At 48.1% G+C, this 17,829-nt stretch overlaps 1 protein-coding gene across 1 annotated transcript in view; it reads left to right on the forward strand.

Moving 5' to 3' along the window:
- Nucleotides 1–10,251, forward strand: part of LOC119391237 (serine-rich adhesin for platelets) — a 29,711-nt gene extending 19,460 nt beyond the window's left edge. The window contains exons 4-6 of the mRNA XM_049415207.1: nucleotides 3,631–5,816; nucleotides 7,446–7,619; nucleotides 9,916–10,251. Of these exons, the coding sequence (XP_049271164.1) occupies nucleotides 3,631–5,816; nucleotides 7,446–7,619; nucleotides 9,916–9,963 (2,408 nt within the window). The 3' untranslated portion in view covers nucleotides 9,964–10,251. The remainder of the gene's footprint in view (nucleotides 1–3,630; nucleotides 5,817–7,445; nucleotides 7,620–9,915) is intronic.
- Nucleotides 10,252–17,829: the final 7,578 nt, after the last annotated feature.

Raw genomic sequence — 17,829 nt, forward strand, 5'->3', positions numbered from 1 at the left:
AAAGGAAAAGAAAACACAACACGCATTCATTTCTGGGAATAAGCAACCTCGAACGATATATAATTTGAAGTACAAATGAGGAGGGAAATCTTCCTATGCGCAAACAAAGATGGCGTTTTCTAGAGTGGGAGCCAGCAATATACTTTTATACATGTATAAAAAGAACGTGCACAGCAAATCCCCAGAGAGACAGGCACTTTCTCTTAATCAAGTTCGCTGTCAGAAAGTGTCGCCAATTCGGCTTACATCTATTTCAAGCGCGCCTTTGTAATCTGGCGTGGGCGGTCTCTTTCGCAAATGCAGCTCTACATCCGTATTCCGTTGTCATGGTTACTAATAACCGGGGTTATTCTCGGGCTTCTAACTTAGGGATGCTGTTTACAGGAGACGCGCTGGTTTTACAAGAACTCGCGTGTCGGAAATAGAAGCGTGCTTTAGCTTTCCGACGCCGGCTGATGCCTGTTGTTTGTTTGTTTGTTCGTTCTTCTTTAGAGAAAATACGGCCGATTGACGTTTAGCAACGGCGGAAGTAAACACTACTGCGAGGCAGATCAGCGTAATCCGTGCCTACGCTTTTTCCCGCGATACCAAACGGCATTTCCGCTAATGCTGCGTGCCCCATATGCATGTCTTGTGCAACTTGTTGCTCTGGCCTAGCGCGGTGATAAAAATATGGGCTATAATACCACGGGGTAGGATTTCAAGGTCTGCGCATTGCGGTGTTTTTATTTTAAGTAGCAAACATGAGCGTATGCCAAAACATCTTGCGAACTTGTAAACATCGCCCATGAGGAGTACGTTTCCTATCCACACAGCACGCAGTGTCCATATCACTCTAAACAACGTTTTTTGAGCGAAGTTTTTATGAGTTAGATTTTGGTGGCGGCGGCGGCATGGTACAGGAGAAACCCGTGCCGTCAAGAGTATAGCAATGCGGCCTTCGAAGTTGCGCCGGTTGCATGCGTATTTGTATGCGCCGTTTTCCAATAATCGATGCTCTCTCGATCGTGGACTTGTGGCGATCAGCCGTTTCTGATATGGCAGTCTGATCTTTTATCGAGGTCGCTTGTCATTTCACGTTGCCACGATGTTGCGCTTCATGGTTTCACGCATGGCCATCATTGTTGCCTATAGAAAAAGAGGTGTTGCGCTTCTGAGCACGTGAGGGAAGGTACAATTCCTGGCATGGAGGAAGGAAACAGTTTCGAGGGAGCAATGCGAAAGAAAGAAAGAAAGAAAGAAAGAAAGAAAGAAAGAAAGAAAGAAAGAAAGAAAGAAAGAAAGAAAGAAAGAGTAGGTCAGGCACGCACACGCCAAACTTCGCTTGCCACCATTTTCCCTATAGGGGAAGAACTCCGAAGTTTTTCCGTGTTACTAGAACTAGAAATGATAACCTAGTACGTGAGCCTCCTAACCATTGCTTTTGAATGTCAATATATGACAGTCAATCAATACTGTGGTGTAACAAAGTGCTTGGTATATATATGTCAAACGTTTACCCGGCAATGTGTTGTCACCGGTGTTTGAGATGGTTGGCTGTTAAGTGTGTGAATATACATTTTAGTCCGGATTCATGGAGACGCTGACGTCAGCACGTGCCGGTGCCAGCTGATCGAGGAAGTAGGCCTAGGGTGTCGTAATGTTCAGGTGGACAATAAGAACTGACTTCGGGTGTCGTGCCACCTGGATGTTGTTTTGTGAGTATATAAATAGATTTCGTCCCTTCAGGTGGCTCTTAGGCAGTTATTGATTTTTACCCGTTGCGATACTGCTGTTACGCGCCAACGAAAACAATGCGGCCGTTTCTGACTCACCGTTCTGCGTCGATCTTTTGCAGCACCATGATTTTCGCCCTGTCAGGAATAACCTGAATAGCCTGGTGAGATCAGCGCGACACCGTGAATAGCTCGGTTAATGTAGGCACTTGAAGCTCGTGTTTGGCAGTGAGCCACATAATGGAAAGCTAGGGTTAACCGGTGTGGTTCTGTTCTAGTGTGTGTGTAGGTGAATTTAGAGCGTTATGTTGAGCTTATATCTGTGAACATTTGTGCAGCAATTAAACAGCTGCTCTTACCGTTGAAACAAGCCTGGTGAGCCTAAAAGACACGAAGAAAATATAAACACTGATTTTTTTATAGTTTACCTGTTAACGGCTTATCCGTTAAAAATGGCGACGTTACAATGTAGAGGGAACAAGGATTCAGCGGCACATAGTAGGTGCTGAAATTCTCCCAAGTATAAAATATGTTGAAGTTCATTGTTTCACGCAGATGAACATCAGTATGGTTTTTTCGTGATACACGTCTTTAAGAAAATAGAGAAGCTTATTTATAATTTTATCCGTTAAGGATTAATATTTGGCGATCGTAGAAATGAAAGTAGTCTTGAAACAATAGTTTCGAAGTCTAAAGTGGTTTAGTATTTTTCCTTATAACGTTCATTGTAAATATAGCTGTTACTGCGGCGGTCAGTGTCCAGCAGCGCAAATGTTATCTGCGCATAAAAGCTGTTCCACGATTGTGTTCTCTGGGTAGATGAAAATGGATCCTACAACGAACTCTTTGCTGCTGGCACTTTAATTTCTTCGAATTTTGTTATACCTTGTTCGACCTTCATTTGTCCGCCGTTCCTGAAAACTCAAGTTGCAGCTGCGTTTAGAATGCACGCATCTGTGACACTAACCGTTCGTGTGCCCTTTTCACTGCGTAAAGAACAATTATTACGAATGGCTCGTGGAAGCAAAAGGCCGCCTGCGATGCCGCCATGCCAGCATTGCTAAGTGTTGTTAGTGCTGTTAGTGAGCTAACTACATAGCGGACACAGTATGAATCCGGCATAATAGCACAGACTACAGCCATATTTTGCAGCACCTCGAATATAGTGCATGATACGCATGTTTTCAAAGCTGCGGTGAAGGTCAAGGTTATCGAAACAGCATCTCCTTTGTTAAGGCACTGTAAAGCAGCAAATTTAGAGACCGAAACGTCTGCATAACAGCACTGATCGGTAGATACAGGGTAGGTTAGTAAGTATATCTAGTGTCTTCGGCGTACTTACGCCATAGGTGGGTTGTTTCTCTTCTGTGAAAAGCCCACTAGGCAAAAGCGGTAAGGAATATAATTCGCTACGTCGGCGAATGCTTGCTTTGGCATGCGTAATGTCCGTCTCGAGTTTGCTTTGGCAACGTTGGCCTCGTTTCTCTGCGCCATGGAAGTTTTCCCCTTCACGTTATAAGCAGACAGGGCTCTGAAGGACCGACATCTGTTCTCTAAAGCGTTGTTAGACTAGCGCGCCCGGCTAGCAAACATGCTTATCTCGCGTCCTGTCAACATGGCCGCGATAAAAAGAAACGCGCGCGCCTATTCAGGCGGGATAACCTAGATGAGTCGTGTTCACGGTCCTTCTCGGCAGCGGTACACAAAGTAAATTTGCCTCGGCGAAAGTGACCGCGATCGGTTTTTATTGAGGTCTGCTTGGAGGGCAAGCCATAGCACGAGACCATAAACAATGACGCACGGCTGCTTGGAAGACTTTCGTAACTTGGCAGACGACGTAATGTTTCTTTTTCTCCGCGTCTTGCGTAGCTCACGCAATGACCGTTTTTGTTTTTGTTTTTGTTTTTTTTTTCAGAGCAATCGTTTCGAGCGAAAGCGGACATTCCTGTGGGCAAGGTGCAACCGCAAATGGCCACTACTAGTCAGTCTGCGTCACAGGAGGCGACGGCCAACTCTCCCATTAACTACTCATCATCGGCTCGACACGTCGCGCCGCCACACGCTGAGGAAGACACCCGCTCCAAGGAACGCGAAAGGCGCGGAGCCCACGGCTCCGACAGCAATTCCAGCAACGGATCCCAAGGCGGCGCGGGTACCTCAAGCACCTCCGAGCCGCCCTCGGACTCTATTCTGCAGCGTCTGCTGCTGGACCCTAGTCGAAAACCAAAGGAAAGCGATTCTAGCGCCGCCTCATCTCCCGTCCAGGTCATTCTTGAGTCACGCAATGCCCGCGGCTCGGCCGAACCGACCAAAGACTCTGCCAAACGAGGACGCGACGCGGACATCGTCAATGAAGCCAAGTCTCTCCTGAACGCACGCCTCACGGCGAGGCATCAGGAACAGCAGCTGCAACAGCATCACCACCTACAGCAGCAGCAACAACTACAGCAGCAGCATCAACAGCAACAACAGTCACCATTGGGCAAGACGTCTAACATGGCTTCCGTGCCGCCCATGAGCTTTCCGGAAAACAACCTCGGCATGAGTACGCTCGAGTCGAAGATAGTGGAGCTCAAAAAGCAGATCCACCATCTCACCATCTTGGCCACGTACAAGGAGAAAGAGCTTGCGTGCATCAGCAGCTTGCGGACAGCCAAAGAAGATGCCCTAAAGCAACTCGAGAGCAAGTATCCGGGAATATGCTCCGTCATCAGTGCTTTCGGTACCGAGTCCGGCTCTGGCGAATCCAGTGATAGCCCGGGTTTCACGGACGTGCCGAGCATCGTGGCGCAGGCTGCCACCGCTACCGCGGATCTGACATCGATGGGTGTCAGCTTGCCGACCGAGACCGATTCGCATCTTCTTAAGAAGCCGGCCGTGCAGTCGCAGCAGCAGACGCAGCATTCCCCTGCTTTGCCCATCCCTCTCCTCGCCGGTACCCCGGCGCCTCATCGCCTACGGGCAAACTCAGCCTCCGAGCGCGACTCTCCCGGCCGAGGTCTCATGCCGTATGACAGAAACGGTGCCGCATCAGGTGCGCCTCCTTCGGCGTCTACGGCGCGCTCCTCAGTCTCACCTCGTGGCGGCGACAACAGACCGCCGAGGCCTGTGCCATCAGCGGTACCTTCCAAATCAGCCTTCAGCGTCCCGTCGGCATCATCATCGTCGTCGTCGTCCTCTTCCTCATCCTCCTCAACTGCTGCCGCTGCCGCTGCGGCTGCTGCCTCGAGTCAGAGGGCCCCCAGGCTGTTGCTTCCCAAAGGGCCAATGCCTTCTGCGACTCCGAATGCCGCTGTTCCGGTTGCTCAAACGCCCACATCACGGGGACTTAGCAGCATGGTTTCCCCATCCGCCGCCGCTGCTGCAGCCGCTGTGTCGAGCTGGTGGAACGCTCCGAATGGTGCGCCTCTTTCCTTGACAGCCGGCCTACCTCATCACCTGCAGCGCGACGCCCTACGGGAATACGCTTCGTCCTCATCGACTGCTGCGCTCCTTAAGGCCGCTTCTGTGCCCAGTTCCCTCACCAAGTCGCACAGCAGCGCCGCCGGAAGCATATCATCTCTGTCAAGGTCCGACACGTTGGCTGGCCTAGCCAGCGATATGTCAAGAACCGCTCACCACCGGCGTCTCGCCGAAGCGGCAGCGGCGTCGAGGCCAGAGGACACCAGGGACGTGGCTGCCGAATTGGCCCGACAACAGGAGGAATTTAATTTAGCCCTCGGGTCTGGCGGATCGCTCGCCGGCGTCAACGCAGCTGCTGCGGCGGCGGCTGCCGCGGCTGCTGGCGCGTACCCATTGGGCCGTGCCGGTCTATCTGCTGCCGCCAGCATGTACAACCAGGCCATGGCGTACAGCTTGTACCAGCAGCTTCGCGTCAACAAGGAGGCCGCGCTAGCGCAGGCCGAGGCGTCCGCGCTCCTTGAGAAGATGAAGCAGCAGAACATGCCTAGTCAGCAGCAGCAGCAGCAGCAGCAGCAGCAGCAGCAACAACAACAGCAACAGCAGCAGCAGCTATACCAGAAAGCGCTGCTCGAGCAAGCCACCAAAAACAGGCCCACTGCCTGGGAGCACATCAGTCACCTACTGCAGAAGGAGAGTCCGGTGAGTAATCCTCGCTTCCACTGCATTGTACAGTTGCTTAGGTCGTCTGGACTAAGGAAAAGTGATCACGATCGTGTTGATGCTCTCAAGCGAAGTGCAACACACGAAGGCACATAAAGGGCCTGCGCTGCATAATTCCTATTTGGTGCGTGAATCTTAGTAGTTCGCGAACATCGCGTGCCTTTTCGTTGGGCGGAGTGTTCCTTTTCGGTTCCTGCTTACTTTTGCGGTATCGCACTATATTCGAAGTATTCGCCAGCTGCATGTAGCACGAAGCGCCCGGAATATTTCTCTACATGAGTGGGGAGCGTGACAGCAGTGGAGAAATAGTGTCTGGGAACAACATTGGAACTAGCCTGTTGCGGCTTATCATAAATGATATGGCCGATGCCAGGTTCATTCAGGTACTGAGGTATTTCATGTAACCTTTATTCCCTGAGTCATTCTCAATGTCATGGTACGTGCGCATATACGAAAAGCGCAGTATGCCTCGAACCGGCGCCGCTTCACGAAGTGTTCGACCCCTTGAGCTTTGGGAAGGCACAGCGCAACTGAGACAGTGGACAAGAACACGGAACACACATGAGCGCTGTGTGTTGCGTGTGCTTGTCCATTTTCTCATTTGCGCTGTACCTTCCCATTGCTATGAACCAACTCACCCAGATCAAAGTCTTGCTGCCCTTGAGCTTGTTTTAGCCATTTTTGTGTAGCGTATTTATTTTCAAGTTGTTTGAAACAGCTGCGCATCTGCTCACTCGGGTTGTGAGCTGCTATTCTTGGCTTTCCACCCTGCATGCGTTCTTTTCTTTAAATATTTTGTGTTTGCCATTTTAAACCAAATAGTCGCATGGTAATTAACCAGCTCAGGCCAGTGGCATTTCAACAGGGAGCGGCGGTCAGGGGTATTTGCCCACCTCCGCTGTCGTCTAAAATGCATCCGCTATTTAATTTTTGATGGCAAAACACTTCCTGCCACTCCACATTTTGCTTTTCTGTCACTATGTTGCCAGTTAGTGACGCACTTCGGACCGGGGGCAGGAACCTCGATAGCACGTCGGGAACATGGCGTTTAATCTTTTTAAGTTGGGATAAATCCCGCTTTGAATTTTTCTTCAACTGATGACCTCCTCCTCTTTAGATGTTTATAGGGCGTATATTTGTTGGACAAAATGCTGATGGGCAGATTTTTCTTTTTAACGCCAGTTGCGCGCGTTGTTTGCGGTTGTGTAACGTTGCACAGCTCAACTGGCAACTGCTGCACTTAAGTTCGCTCCACGTGATGGAGAAAGTGCGTGAACACAAGTGCGAATGTTTCACACTCGACCCTTTGTTAGATCCGCTGTGCGTGGTTTAATGAAGATTGATTTGATACAAGAACGTACGAGTCGGTAGTTGCAGTTGTCGAAACAACTACCCTGCTGAAACTTTACGTATATGCCATTCCAATAATGCCTTATGTTTACGTAAGAGTCCAGCGGAAATATATGGCTAATATATAGAACACATATAAATTCGTTAGGGTGTCATGGATATGGCCGAATGGACAATTATTGCCTGCATGACTCTGAAGCAACCTGCAGGCTTTCTTCTTTGGCTGACAGTATCTCTTTTGTTCATTCTGTCGTGCAGGCCAACATGCAGGCAGGCCTGCCCACCGAGCTGCTCTCGCTTCAACCAAAGCTTTCGGCGCCCGAGATGTCCTGGCTCCAAGCGGGGCTGGTCTGCGTCAACTGCGGGGACCCGCGAGTCAAGTTTGTCTGCAGCTGCTGCAGGACGCAGACCTTCTGCAGCGAGCAGTGTCAGGTGGGTCCACTGCATATGCTACGTTGCCAGCGCATTTGCACCCTTTTTCGCGCGTAAGACATCAGTTGGACGAAGCCAGCCCACTGATGTGTGATGATCTGGACCAATGGGTTCGTTTCAAAGGAGCCCTTCAGCACTTGCTAACCATGGTCAGAAAACGCTGCCTATCGGCTGTCGAGGCTCCTGAGAACATCTGATCCGAACATTATAGCGCAGCACGCTGCCTGGAATTTACAATTAATTTTCGAAGTCGGCTAGGAATCGCTTGCTCTTCTCTCGACTAATGATGTCATAATGGAAGATGACCACGTCATAAACACGAAGTCCACGGTCGTTGGCTGATTTGAGCGTAGTGAGCTGCATAGTTACTACGGCCGCCGAGAGATGCCGCGACGTGCTCGCGCTGCGCTCTACAGTGCGAGAACTACACACAGTATAGAACCAAACAAGCGCGCTCGCGATCACACTGAAAGTAAGCCGTGCGTTCAGAGAAAAAAGTACTCAAGGTCATGACGAACGGACGTAGCTTCTTGACCCCTGGTCATCCCCTCTGCGTAGCTTTCAGCGCGCTCGCTGTTACGAAAGGAGAAAGCGCTCAAAGCGAGCGACAAATTGCTGCAACTCCGCTCGTACTTGAAGGATCATACATTTTTTTGCGGCATTCGATTAGTGCTGTAATAAACTCCGATAGCGACTTCATTCGGCCGTTACTTGGATAAGCGTTACAGGGCCCTTTTAAGCGTTCGCACACTGCTCTTGCCTGGAACGGGCGTCTTAGTTAAATAAAGTGCGGTCTCGTTTTTTTTTTATCTTACGAGATCGAGCCAAATAAACCTCGCAGAACGTCGCTTGTGCTGAAGAGTTTTGAGAGTGTGAGTGAGTGTACAGCGAGCAAAAAATATTCGTGTGTCTGAGTACCCACGCGCTTAATGCACCAAACTATGGATTCCGCAGCCGCGTTAGATACTGTGCATGGAAGGAAGTATCGCGTCCCTCCGTGATGAAGTTGCCAGTTTCCCCCCGGCCGTAGTAGTTCCCAGATTGTCGGCGAGATCAAAGAAGCGCAGGGCGAATGCGCTGCCCGAATCCGCAGGAACGGTTGCCGCTCGTTAGAGCAGCCGACCAAGGCGCTATCAGCATAAATTTGGTAGAAACGCGCAGAAAAAGGAGCGCACCAATGGGAAACACATGTTAGCGTGATCACACGACGGCCGCCATGCGTGAAATCTTCAACTGCGAGAGAGAGAGAGAGAGAGAGAGAGATGAAAGGGGAAGGTAGAGAAATTAACCAAGTTCGTGGCAGCTTCCGATTGGATCTGTGGCACAATGTACACCGAAATATGGGGCCTCGGCGATATACCAAGGATGTCTCAACATGGGTTGGCGAAACTCGAGTATAATAGTGTCGAGGGCGCGGGTTTGATTCCCGGTCACGGCGGCTACATTTCGGTTGGGGGCGAAGTGAAAAGCACCCCGCGAAACGTTAATTTAGGTGCACGTCAAAGGGGTACTGCAGCACTTCTCCGAGTAGTCCTGTGTGCATCTTATCCATGTTGACCTTGCGCTGTTTTTAACTATGAATACGTACCAACTGGCTCGCATTCACACGTTTTTAAGTTACACCGAATGACCTCACTATCGGAATTTATTGCGTCACGAATCGATTGCTGCAAAACGTTATTTTTTTTAATCCGTCAAGCACGAGTGCATTTACGGGGATTCGACGCACGCTATAAGCTCTTGAAAGACGTGAGGCAAGGTTACAAACAAGAAAAAGGAAATGGAAAAAAGAAGGAACCAGAAAGAACGCCATTGGAGTTCTTTCTGTCCCTTCTTTCTTCTATTTTCTTTATTTTTCTTTCAAACCTAATTCTAAGTTCCCTGCCGCGTGCAGTGCTCTAATATTTGGCTCACATGTTCAGAGGAGCCTCGACTACCGATCGGCAGCGTTTCCTGATCAAGTACAAAGAAGTGTTGTAGGGCCCCTTTTAGAGAACCCCAGGAGGCAAAAGGAACCATAGTGACTTTCACTACACCGTGCCTCATAATCATGCAAAAAATACAGATAATTGTTTTGTTTGAACTTGAAATTGAACTCGAATATCAATGTACACCTTCTGTTGTCTACCTTGCCTGCTTCTCATTGTACGACAGCCCACACTTTTGTTTAAACTGTCCCAAAACTATGTTCAGTGTAATTTTGGCAGTAGCTTTTCGGTCTCCGCAGTGCTGTGCAATGATAAACGATTGTGGGACGTAACTCTGATCTGACGTCATCTGTTTGTGTTACTCGCAGGCGAAGCTCTGGAGCAAGTTGAAGACACAACCTTCTTCGAAGAATTGAAGGGTTCACCAGAAGAAAGGGCTTTCGTTCAGCTTAATTATCACTGTTTTTGTTGTTTTGTCCTTTTTTTCTCTCTTTCATTCTCTTGTGACTCGGGGAAGTTTTTTTTTTTTTCTCGGCAACGCGTGTCGCTCATCTGTCTTTCATATTTTTTGATGGACGAGCTCATTTTGTACGATACCACATTTCTGGCACCTGTCTATAGGTGGGCTCATTGTTTTCTCTCTCTTTCTCCTTTTTCTCCAAATTTCCTAATAAAGTTAAGTTTTCGCAGCATGGGCTGCTGTACGTAAGGGTTTCTCTTTGTTAATATTTTGTGTCATGTACACCTGCAGGCCTGCGGTTGCCTCGCTGCTCGCCTAACGCCGTCGCAAATTGTAACGGCAGCGTCAAAGAACCGCCTGTAAAGGCTCATTCACACCGGCGACTAGCAATGGTCGCGCGACCGTTTGCGACTGGAAGTCGAAAAGCGACTCAAAGCGACCGATGTTCAAACCTGCGTGCGACTTATAACCGTCGCCATATAGAATTCACGTCTGCTCGTATACAGCTCGCATTGCCGTTGCCCCGTAAAATAGGCTGACGTCCTGTTCCTGCTCATCTGATTGGTTCAGAGGTTTGCGACTGCAGTCGCGCGACTGAAAAATGGAGCAGCGAGCGACTGAGCCAAAGCAGTCGCTTTGCGACCAAAACGGCCATTTGCGACCGTCTGCGACCAGTCGCTTTGCGACTTAGTCGCGCGACCGTTGCTAGTCGCCGGTGTGAACCAGACTTAACTCGCGGTTCTTTGACGTTAGTTTACTCTTTAAACGTTATGAAGCCTCATTACAGCGAAGGTTGTTATGAGATCACAACAACAGTGCCGTAGTTGAGCACCGCCGGTGTCCGTAACCGCTATCGCGCGAAATGAGAGAAAATGAAATAAATAGAAATACCTAGGATCGGATGGGATTTGAACCCGAGTCCTCGGCGTGGCATTCAAGTATTCTGCCACACAGCCAAGCTGGTGCTTGAAACTCCCTTGCGAAGAGACCCTATACAGGCGCAATGTCGAGCCAGGAATCGCGTTAACATACGTAATATAGCATGGCGGAAGAGTAAAATAACCACCAGGCGTCACACAATGCTAATTGCGCAACGAGTGTGTGGTTTAAAGCTTCCCACCCACTAAAAGTGCTCAGCCGTAATTCTTGATCATCAGCCACATGCAGCACCAACAAAGTGCACATAATGCCTCACAGATGCGTAGCGGGTACCTCGCTTGTCCGCAGAAAGACGAAGAGTGTCTTAGTGGGCGCTCCCCTACTTTACAAAAATTGTGATTTATGGCGTAGTGGATACCTTGCATGTGTACTTCTGTTAGGTGCCCCAAGAGAGTTTGAAACGGGTTCTAAAGAGGCTGCTCTTCGAGCTTTCGCCGTGAATGTGCTGCGCGTTGCGCGGAGGCCTGGCGTTTTAACGCGATAGCGTTAAAGAGCTCGTATCGCAGAAATTCCGCCGCCGGCGTCGGGGCCGTTGGTTGTGAGCGAAAAATCATCTTGTCCGTGACCAAAAAATCGAAAAAGCTGCAAATAAAATAAATAATAAAAATGTTGGGTCCGAGTGAGAATCGAACCCAGGCCGTCTGCGTGGCAAGCAGGTGTTCTACCACACAGCCACGTCTCTGCTTGGAGCTTCACTGAAAGTAACTTTCATACTTCCCAAAAATACGCGTCCTGTATACAGGTGTCACAGTACGAGATGCAATATCGCAGTAATATTGCGTGGTACAAGCGTACATTGCCATCTGGCGTCACACCATGTCATTATCATAACGACTTTGTGGTTTAAAGACAGCCACCCATTACATAAGGCACATTACTGCGCGTATTAAGACCACGTAGTGGGTGCATCGCAACTTCGAAAAAGTTTCTCGCGCATAACTGCCCCTGGTTTAAAGCATGCTACCCATTACATAAGACACACACCTTAGTGCGCGCATTCTGTTAAACACTCGTAGTGTTTGAAGTGCGCACTAGGGGCAGGATATCCCTATCGCGTTCAACTCTTAAAAGCGAAGCTTAAGCGTCCCCCCAATTTTTTTTTTTTTTATCTATTCACAGCGTCTTACAGGCCAATTCATGGGCTTTGAGTAAGGGGGATAACAGGGCAACGTTAGCATCGAATAAGCGAAGGTTACAATCTGTACAGTTGAACATCATCGTACAATATTATCAAGGTACGTAATCAGTCTCTCAAGAAAAGTTTCGCGGTTAGATATGGATGCAAAGTTGTCCCGAAGACTGTTCCGCTATGGCAATGTTGAGTGGAAGGCCTGCGTTTTCAATGTCGGATTTTCGTTGTTCTTGATTGATAAAGACTGTGAAATACCTCTGGCGCATACCCGAGTACCATGGCTCGGGGTATGCGGGTATGTACCACACGGGACTCTGGAAACGAGTTTCATGACTTACGCACCAGGTATGTCATGTTATTCGTCTTGACCCGTGTGTCTCTTCATCATACACTCATACCCTCCTATGACAATTTCGGTATAAACCAGGTTAAGGAGGCGACCACGAGAGCACCCGGACGTAGGGTGCTAGATAGAACGACGAATATAAATGGTCAAAGTGCTTTTGGTTCGCAAGGAAATACTTCGCATTTAATACCAGCTTCCTTGAGACCGAATAATGGTGCCCATAAGGAGGTGCAGCCACATTTTGAGCTCATCAAAGCTTTCTTTTAGAGTTACTGCTATGTACAGCGTTCGCTCCTCAACAGAAGATATTTCTTCGAATTCTTTACCTTGTTACTATATACCCAAAAAAACCTGGGCTGTCAGCCATAACGAAAGTCTGATGTTTAACGTTAATAACCGAAGTACCCTCCTTTCAATGCCATCAGCCGTTTAGAATAAAGCAATTCCAAAGATTTCAACTTTCCCCGCAATGTGCTGTCCGCTTCTCTCCACCGGATATTTCTTCCACCACTAAATTATGTCGCTCTACGCAAAAAAAAGACAAAAAAGAAGAAGAAAACCATGGGTCAATAACCGTAAGGAATACCTGATTGATGGCAACGTTGAGAAACATACCGCCCTCCTGCGAATGCCGCGTGGATATTAGGATTAGAAACGTGTGGAAATTAGGCGCAGGCGCCTTGTCAATCAGTAGGAGTCTTCAAAATGGTGAAGGTTACAATAAAGCAGACGTTGTTATCGTATTTGCATACGGGAGGAGAAACTTCATTTATTAAAGTCATAACGAGGATTAATTTGTTAGTCTAATTGAGTTTTGCTATGTGTGGAGTGGTGGCCACTTGATTCTGTGGTTCCCTTCGATAGGGTGTATAGTAAGCGTTCTTCCGCCGTTTACGATGTGTTCGACTTCAGTTTACCATGTCATGTTTGTTGGGACGGTGACCCCTCTCGTAGCAATTCCATTACAGTATGCTTCAAATAGGCGTCGAATTGTCAATACCCTCCCTAAACCGACGCTTTTGATACGACCACGTAGTACAGCACTTTGCGTTGCGTTTTTGTTTTATCGACCCAGCACGGAAACATACTATGCAGTACGCGTATAGTTGGAATGTTCCGGTGGTTTGCGAGCAACAGGTTACAGCCCAAGGACAGCGCGAGAAGCGCAGGAAAACATGGAGGCCGGAAAAGCAGCACCTGTACTCCGGTCGTGCTATCATTCCGGTCGCGTCCTTCACTAGCTATGCATTCGCAATATGTTTTTTTGACATCGCATTTATATATAGGCAGTCCTTGACTCAAAATGAGATCGTGGTCCTTCGTGTACAAAGGGACAAACAGGGAGACTATCTCTCAGTGATTTGAGAATGTCATTTGCCGCCTCTAATACTGCCTCTGAGGTCCATAACATGACCTTGATAGAAGCGGCCGGTTTATTAGTTCCTCGCATGGTCTCATTTAGGAGACGATTATTGACTTCATTAGAATTCATGTAAACTGCGTTGAATATAGAAGCACTAAGCATGTATGGCCTTTGACTTCGAATAAGCGTTCGCTGAAAGTAACAAAGGTATTTTCTAAAACCGCACCACATGTTCTCGAACAAATATCTCGTTGCAAAAGATAATGTAGAGCACTATATACATGCATTCGTTTTAAGCGTAAACGAAGCTTCTATTGAAGATGATGTCAGTGTAGCTAGGCCCCCACCACTGCGCAGTTTTGGGATATTGAGCACAAACCTGAGCCCTTTGAGTGAACCTTAATGATAAATAATGATAAGTTGTATTATTAAATCTCTTCTCCAATGCACCAAAAGATTAATGAATAGTACGCTAGGCCTGCGTGGAACAAGCAGCACAGTCGCAACGTAAGCGCACGAGGAATATCCTTCGGCGATGGTGGATAACATCGCCACCAAATTCAGCTGTTGTTGTGACCTCGACAGCTTACACTTTAATTGTCACAGTTTCGCTGCAAGGGCGAAGCAATGAATGCGACAGCAACAATTTGGAATGTTATACGAAGTAAGGCTAGCATTCTGCTCCTCTAACATCCAAACGTAACTCAACGAAACGCCGGCGCAGGAAACGTGGCCGCTGCAGCGAGTGAATAATAATTATTATTTGTTGGGGTTTAACGTCCCAAAACTACGATATAATTATGAGGGATGCCGTAGTGGAGGGCTCCGGAAACTTCGACCACCTGGGGTTCCTTAACGTGCACCTAAATCTAAGCATACGGGCCTCAATCATTTTCGCCTCCATCGAAAATGAGGCCGCCATGGCCAGGATTCGATACCGGGACTTGCGGGTGAGCAGTCGAGCACCGTAACCACTAGACCACCGTGGCGGGTGCTTCAGTGAGCTAAGCGACCTTCATGATGTCTGTCACTTCATCGCAGGCCGAGCAACGAGAACAGCACATGCAAAGGTATTACCCCTCTGCTGATCCCTGTCAAGATAAAGCGCCCGCGACCGCGTCTTATCGAGCAAAGTACGCAATTCCTGTCAGAACCACGCAGCCACACTGCAGGGGCTGGCTCCTCGGCCTTTAGACCCTTTTCATAATTTTAAAGCTATCTTTCCATGCTATACAGTTTGCACAACGTCACTTACTGTAAACAGCGTGTTCAAGCGCTGTTTGCTTGTTGTATGGCGTGGGAAATGTAGGCCTGGCTGTCTTAACATAAGCACGCATAATAGACAAGCCCCAGCAGTTGCAAATAGGACCTCATCTCTATACTTGAAGCACGAAAGGTGCCGCCATTAGTTGGGTGAATATGCAGGGAATGGAAGCGCACTTGCGGGAAAGTTTCTATAGGGAGTTTGGTTTTTCCTGCCCTGAATGTGAGACCGCAATCGGAGTTGGGAATGAGCCTAAGGAGGCCGGTATGTTCTGAGCGCACTGAACTGCACTGTTGCGCATTAAACGGGACCTGCGACACTTCTTCAAGTATTCATAAAATGGCCTCATTGTCGGAATTCATTGCCTCACGAATTGACTGCCGCAAAAGTTTTGAGAATCCGTCAAGTACGAGCGGAGAGAGAGAGAGATAGAGAGAGAGAGAGAAAGAGAATTTATTTGAAGGCAGAGAGGTGGGCCTGAGCTAGTGCGCTCTAGCCTGCTACTCTGCACAGGGGAAAAGGGAAAAGGGAAAAAAAGGAGTGATGATGGGGAGAGGAAAGAGATATGCGTATATACAATAACCACGTGACATAGTACTTTCGCTATAGTCTGGTGTCCAGTCCTGTGATCTTAAGAAAATCTATAACAGCCCTGATAGCAGTTGGTGACTTTGTCTGGTCGCACATAGCTGACAAGATACCAGTCTCCCTTAGTGTTGCCACACCGATTCCTGCCAACGTTGAAGCGAGCGTAGTACATTGCGTCAAGAAAAGTGGGCAGTCGGAGTTACAGGGATTTGTCGCACGCTTTAAGCATTTTCTCTCTCCTCTCGAGCCAGCGAGCGCGCAGAAAGAGGAAAGAGCTACACAGGGAAGGGGGAGGGGCATGAAAGGGAGCACTTTCATTTCTTGCCTTGAAGGCGCGCGCTGCCCAGCGTACAAATGTTGCGCGCGGCTCATTATATATATATATATATATATAGATATATATATATATTATATATATATATATAATATATATATAATATAATATATATATATATATATATATATATATAAACAAAAAGTTGTTGAGATTTAATTGGAAATTCCTGCAGCGTGCTGCGCTTTAATGTTTGGCTCACATGCTCACAGGAGCCTCGACTACCGATAGGCACCATTTCCTGACGATGTTCGAAAAGTGTTGCAGGGCCCTTTTAAGATAACTGCGTAATGAGCGAAATTTGACAGATGCACGAAGATGAAGGAAATCTTGAACTAAAATTAATAATAGGTTATTGCCTTCTTTGTTTTTTTTAACATTAACGTTTGTCCATTTGCGCCTCCTCGAGAAAAAAAAAAACACGCCCCAAAGCAGCGCCGAACATGCGACCTCGGTGCGTTTGCATTACAGGACTATCGAATATAGTACGCTATCGCTGCTCTGCGGAAGCCACAGAGACGTTATCGACTGTGGACATTGGAGATGGTAGATACAACTTTAAGGAATTCACCCCACGGAAGGTGTCAGCGCGCCTCTTCTGGTTGTGCGGGGAAGACGAAAGGAAGTCTATATGTGTGTGTTCTTTTTAGGCTATTCAAAGCAGCAGATTGCATTTTTAAAACACCACGCTTAGAAATTACAATGACGGCGCTCTTTTGAAAAATTCACGCGATAACTTATAGACTTTTTTTTTGTCCCAGAAAATATCGGTACCTAGAACAGGGCTGTTGGTAGCAAACCAAAAACAATTACGCACGTGCCGGCGTACCCTGTCTGCGCAAGTGCCATATATTTAGTTCATCTACAGAAAGTTTTCGCGTTCCATGTGCACTCACATTTCTTGTGTGTAATACCGAGTGAGTGTATACTTGATTGCGTGGAGTGCAAGAGCTCTTGAAAAAAGCTGTTGTATTCAAACCACCACGCTATTCTTACAACATAGGTTTCCAGTCCTTTTGTTTGGAGACAAATTTTTGCCTGTCTAAGCAGCAGGAAGTTATCGTTGGTTCGACGGGTAAGGCCACGTCACATTATAGAGGACATGCATGCACCATTTCGGTGGGAGGCCGGAGGCCGCGAGAGGCGTATCACATTCGCCGGATTCGTCTCCACTGATAACCCCGAAACAGCGGAGCAAGCGGCGATCACCAGCGGCATCTCCTCTTGCCGCTCCAAAATCATAAGTGATTTCAAATATGAAATTTGTCATTTTTGCCCGAAGAATAATTTCCCCTATCGCTAGTTCCCGAATCCGCCTTTTTCATCTTCCTGTACCGCCCTCTGTCGTTTTTCTAGGATTTCTTAAAGGGGCAGAGCTTCGGTTGGTGATCCGGGACGACCGGGACAGCCACAACTATAGAAGTCCCTGAGATTGAGAGGTGGGCGGAGACCTTACCAATACGTTTCGGGCCTCTACCGCTAGGGAAACAGCGCATGCGCCGTGGCGCACTGTGATAAAGGCGGATTCCTTATTGGCTCAAAACCCAACTCCGCCCCCAACCACATTGTTTGGAAGACAGCGCACAACTGTCTGTTCGGGAACGAAGTTACCCATGCAATCGCATAAGGAACCGCAAACCAATTACAGAATCAGCTCGAACAGGGTGTGGTCTAAGAGCAAGATATTCGTTATAACGTTGGGTAATCGCTACAGACTTAACAGAACCCTGTACAGCGCAGGGCACATCCCTGACAGTAAGTCTTCTGGAGGCAACTCAAGACGGGTATTCTTCCCCTGCCGTTGAGGTCTAGTCGTTACGGTGTTCTGCTGCTGACCCTAAGGTCGCGGGATCGAA

This window comes from Rhipicephalus sanguineus, chromosome 4 (genome assembly GCF_013339695.2).
Source record: "Rhipicephalus sanguineus isolate Rsan-2018 chromosome 4, BIME_Rsan_1.4, whole genome shotgun sequence".
Taxonomy (NCBI): Eukaryota; Metazoa; Arthropoda; class Arachnida; order Ixodida; family Ixodidae; genus Rhipicephalus; species Rhipicephalus sanguineus.